The sequence below is a fragment of the Buceros rhinoceros genome, unplaced genomic scaffold (genome assembly GCF_000710305.1).
Source record: "Buceros rhinoceros silvestris isolate BGI_N320 unplaced genomic scaffold, ASM71030v1 scaffold20677, whole genome shotgun sequence".
NCBI lineage: Eukaryota > Metazoa > Chordata > Aves > Bucerotiformes > Bucerotidae > Buceros > Buceros rhinoceros.
The window spans coordinates 17,301-22,619 of NW_010423018.1; the positions used below are offsets into that span (position 1 = coordinate 17,301).

General features: G+C 47.0%; 1 protein-coding gene across 1 annotated transcript in view; it reads right to left on the minus strand.

Annotated features, from left to right (window-relative positions):
* The window catches only part of PNPLA7 (patatin-like phospholipase domain containing 7), a gene marked incomplete at both ends in the record, with an annotated part of 19,184 nt that extends 14,066 nt beyond the window's left edge, over nt 1-5,118 (minus strand). Inside the window, 3 exons of the mRNA XM_010140291.1 lie at nt 2,902-3,046; nt 3,544-3,624; nt 4,990-5,118. Coding sequence (XP_010138593.1) covers nt 2,902-3,046; nt 3,544-3,624; nt 4,990-5,118 — 355 coding nt within the window. The remainder of the gene's footprint in view (nt 1-2,901; nt 3,047-3,543; nt 3,625-4,989) is intronic.
* Between the last annotated feature and the right edge of the window lie 201 nt (nt 5,119-5,319).

The following is a 5,319-nucleotide window of genomic DNA, read 5'->3' on the forward strand; positions in this document are numbered from 1 at the left end:
GCTCCCTGGACCACTTGCTTCTCCTAACACGGCTGGCCCGACACTCCTGCATGTATGCTGCAGGGTCATGGCTTCAGTTTTGCAGGAGGAAAAGCAGCTTCATTTAAATCTTGATTAAAAAAAAAAAACAAACCAACACCAAACAAGCCAACCAATGAAAGATAACTGCTATTTAACCTGAAAAAATTTAAAATGGGAACGCTTACTCCCAAACATCATAAAACTGATGAAGTTTTACCACATACAAAAGATCCTGTGGTTTTATTTCATGCATATAATTCTTCTCTCCACCAGCCCAGATACTCCACGCGACTTAATTACACCTTTCTCCACATAAAGGGTTAATACACTTAAAAAGCAGACTGGCCTAACTTGGCAGGATCGTATTTCCTTGTCTACACAACTGCTATGGTCCAAGTTAGACAGCTATAGAAAAACCAGAAGAACAAATTACATCCCAGCCCCAGGAGCAACTGAGGCAAAAACATTTTCCCCAAAGTCATTTTTTGCAGTTTTAGTTAATTCCAACGAGCCAAGAAAACCAAAGAGATGCTGAGATAATAGCACCGGTATGACTCTAATGCTCTCCTCTGAATCAGTAATAAACATAACCAGTATTCCCGTGGAGCCTGAGCACACAGTAAGGAGGTGGAATAGAATCTGAAGCAAGATCCTGATCTTTCCAGGACACTTCCTGAGCAAGCTGAACAGTGACGGTAACCTCAGCGCAGCGAACAGCAATCAACTCCATTAACAGAGGCAAAACATAATCACCCCATTAGATACGCTCCTTCTGTCAGTAACAATTAATTTTGTCTCTCTGCTAAGCTCTGTATACCCTGACATAACTCTTACACACACTGAAGGAGAAAGGAAGGATAGACGGACTAGTCACTGCAAGTATGCAGGATCCTTCCACAGAAAAGCTTCTAAGAACACACTTGGGCTCTACCTTAAAGTGCTGTGGGGCTGCAGAGGCAGATCTCACCGAGCTGCTTTACCTACCTGGGGGCAAGAGGCTCTGTTCAGAGCAAGCATCACTGCCCTCACCTGAGCCGAGCCCGCTGGTATGTTTTGCGACGCACAGCACAGAATGACCTAACACGTGTGAAAAGACAGCCAAGTCTTGCATATGTCAGTGCAGGATTTCCCCTTCATTTCTCTCCCTGGTTCAGCAAGATGATCTACTGATCGCTAACCAAAGCTAGTTCTGTCACATCCATCCCTCCAGGCAGTAACACAGAAGTCATATAAGATGTAGCTGGGACATTGTACGTTTCCACAGCAGAAGCTGAAGTGAATCTCCTGTTAAAACCGAAGGAACGACCCCTTCTCCTCGCTACACGCCACCAACTTCCCTCGGGAGCAATGAGTGTTAGACACTCGCACTGGGGAAAGCCCCCAGCCTGTCTCCCTCCTTCCTGTCTCCACACTCTAACCCCTCACGGTATGTTCTTACCTCCTAAGCTATGTAACAGTCACCGTAAGCAATAAGTGTATCTCCTAATGTACCCAGGGGACCTTTATTGCACCAATTAAACTTCATATGACTTATCAATTAACGATGTTCTCATAAGGACTGCTGTATCTAAGCACGACTTACAGCTGCCTCAAGAAGGTTCGTTTGGTACTCTGCTAAAGACAGACAGACGCCCTCCTTCTGCAATTCACCCAAGAAGTTCCGGTTTCTCTGCCTTGAACACAAAGCTGACCTAAAAACCGTCTACAGTGGAGACAGCTGCAGTTCATTGAAATGAATAAATACTGCAGCAGCAAAACAGCTCGGCCTCATAAACGTCTCATCAGAGCATGCAATGATAAATCACCTCCATTACCCACTCACAAAACACTCCTCTAAAAACAACAAAGCCATGTAACGTGCTCTTTGGGACAATCGGCCAAGCAAGACCAGCGTGTCATCTTCTGCATGACAGATGAGAGCACATCATCTTAACTCACTTTGTTTCAGTGGTGTCAATTAATAAAGCTCTTCATTTGCGGGTCTCTCGGTAGCCAAATCACCGCATGTTCCCCATCGCTAATGAAGACAGCACGGGAACGCTCTCTAACAGCCCATTTGTTCCTTCAGAAAACACCTTTTGGCAGACGCATTTGGGAGCAGTGCTACTGCAAGATGACTGTCTAACACAAACAGGGGGATCGGCTCGCCCAGGGCTCCAGACAGCACGTCTTCCCCCAGGCGATTAGATACATCACAGATTTCCCACAGTTTTGCCCAGCGCTACTTACTAGAAGCCTCTGCAGAGCCTGTGTAGGGGGGTGAAGAAAGGCTTCTTCGGAAAACGTGCTCGGGATGTTCTGCACCGGGAATCTTCAACGCATCTGAAATTCAGAAACCAAAGTTACACGGATGTACACACAAGGTACTCCTTAAGAAAGTGAATTTCACCAACAGCAAGAACCTCCCGCCGCCCTATTTTCAAACTTATTAAAGGCTGTGTTAAAGGTTCTGAAATACCAGTATTGAACATTGCTTAAACCTGCTTCCTGCTTTTGATTTAATTAACAGGTTTTTTTCAGGTTCAGAGGCAAGACTCAGCTCCACCTGTTCTCCTGGGTTTAGCATCCATATCGACACTCCAACCCAAAAACCTGCACATATCCAGCAACAATTCTGCTCGAACTAGAGTGCAGAATTGGCACGTGACCTACAAAGTCAACATGAGGAGCCACTGTTTCCCCATCCTCCTCAGCCCTCGATACCATTAACACCACAGTAAAACTTTCCTCTTGAAGCTAAGGGCTACCCAAAGACTTTCATCCTGAAACCGGTTTAAGACAATCCCTTACCACTCCAATCACCTAAAACCCCCCTGATCGATACATAACAATTAAAGATCATCACACAGGACAGTTACTACATGTTCCCAGGACTGTTACCCATTTCCAGTGCTTCCCCAGCTTTTTCCAACTTTTCTCCACGATCTTCCTCGGATACATTAAACACTTGTCTTTTCACTGCTTTGCTCGAACCTCCTCCAGAAGTGATGCTCGTCACAGAGACGAGCGGGATGGCTTGGCTCTGCTGCGGGAAGCAAGGGGAAATGGCGACCATGAACCACACACACTGACCTGCTCCCCGGTGTGATCGTCAGTCAAAGATTACCAAGCACGGCCTTGCAATGACCAGTGCTCTCAGCACTCCATGCATGTCCAGTTTGCTTAAGTATTCCCGGACCTGACCCTCCCCCACCCAGAGTCCATCATCCTTAGAGCTGCTGCAGCTGAAGTCACTCGGTACCATTAACACTGTCAGGCTGCTGAAACGTGCTGGTGTACGTGCACAGACACTGCTCTGAAGTACTTCTTCAAACACCTGTAATTTAAGCTTCCCCCCCAGGCACCAGCAGAGGCTAGATTTTATGGGCTGGTTAGAACAAGCCCTTTACTTCCCAAGTACTGTCATTATGAAATTAATCTGTAACGCTTGCTTTACAATCTTCTGAAAGAAGGAAAGTTTCTCCGTGCCCAGCCACAGCCAGGCTGCACAGGAAGAGCAGAGAAAGTGTACCCCAAACTTACGCCGCTGAAGAGCTCAGTAGTCAGGCCAAGGTAGTTGTGCAAAGCGAGGAACGTCACTCTCTGCAGCCTCACCATGATGATCTGGAGAGGGGAAACCAGGGAGCAATGGGAATGGAATTAGCATTGTCCCCCACTCACTCGTAGACACGGCTGTGTACACGAGTACTGAAAGCACTTCACAACCTCAGACTGAAAATCCTTTCTAGCAGTCGATAAGTTGAAGAAACAGATTCAAGTGATTCACCAGACTTCACAATCGTTGGATGGCACAAGAATCTAAGGCCTTACTCCTAAACACCCAACAGAGCTTCTAGTTTTCTGCAAACATTAACAATAAACAGACCTTGAAATAAAAGCATTTGCTTCCATTTTTACCCCTTCATTAAAAAGATCGTTCCAGCTTTCCTCACACAGAGGCTGTGCACTGTAAACCAACACCGGACATCGCTGCCCCCAACCTTCCTCTGCCCTGGCAGCTTATTCCCACTCTCAAGGCACCCTCTCTTTTCTGTCAGCTCTCACGGAGCAAATTACGCCAGTTGAACGACCTGTTCCGCTCAACCACCAGCATTAGGAGGTTTATGTGTCACTCACAAATCATCCAGATACCAGAACAGTTTGCAAGGACAAGAAGATTTAGAAGCGATAGTAAAACAAAAGGACAGACCAGAATGACTGCTCAGGTCAGGGGCCCCTGTTGGACCATGAGACCTGTGGGACACCATATCCACAGAGGCAAACTCTCCAAACCGCCCGCGTTAACACCTTCACTGCTAATACACCAGTCCCTGCACTAGCGGGGTGTACAGGAGGACACAGCTGCAGCGCTCACCGGGGAATGTCTCCGCTGCTGCAGAGCAGGGGAAGGTGAACTCACAGCTGACACAATGCACAGCCCTTTTCTCAGGGGCTGACAATCGCTTCTCAAGTGGAAGCTCACACATCAGTTTGAATTTTGCAAATTTTACAAAGCATCGCTTTCAACAAACAGCTTCTGAGGGTACGTCAGACCTTTTTCGGAATATGTGACAGTCTTTCCCACACCCTAAGGCACTCTGAAGCCTTGTTGGTGCTTAACCATGGTGCAGAGCCCATGTTGGCACGTTCTGCTCCAGCAGGACCACTGAGCTTGCAGTGCAGGCCGGGCTGATTGGAGAGACTGTCACAGGCAGAAACTGGTTCAATATTAATTGAACAGGCAGAAACGGGTTTATATATTAATTCTTTTTTTCCTGTTTGTGATTAACGCTGAGACATTAAGTGTAGGGCTCTAAGAGTGAGAGGAACAGCAGAACTGGTCCAAATCTTGAAAAGAAGCTACACTGAACAATTCTGCATCTGCAAAAGGATGATGAGTTCGCTGAAGTGCAAAATCCTTCCTTCTAACTTTGAAGTTAGAGGGGTTTTCTCCCCGCTGCCCCAATTCTACTTAACCACAGAGCTTACCTGTACCACTCTGACAAGAGTTTCGGGGTATTTCTGGAAGACGTCTTGGAAGGCACTTGCTGGCAGTCGCAGTATAGTGGACGGGGCGGCTGCTCGGGCTGAGACTGTTTTATAGGGAGCCGGGTGACCCTAATAAAAAGTTTCAGACACTCAACGTTAATCCACCAATTATCTGACCCAATTCTCCTGAACTGCCTCCCCAATTTCTACTTTGATATTGTGTATGCTCGACAGACGTCACCCAACCACACAAAGCCTTGAAGTCCTGCTCCGTGACCTAAGGCAGTGTAACGAGGGCAGCACGGTCAGGCGAACTCACACCAGCAACGG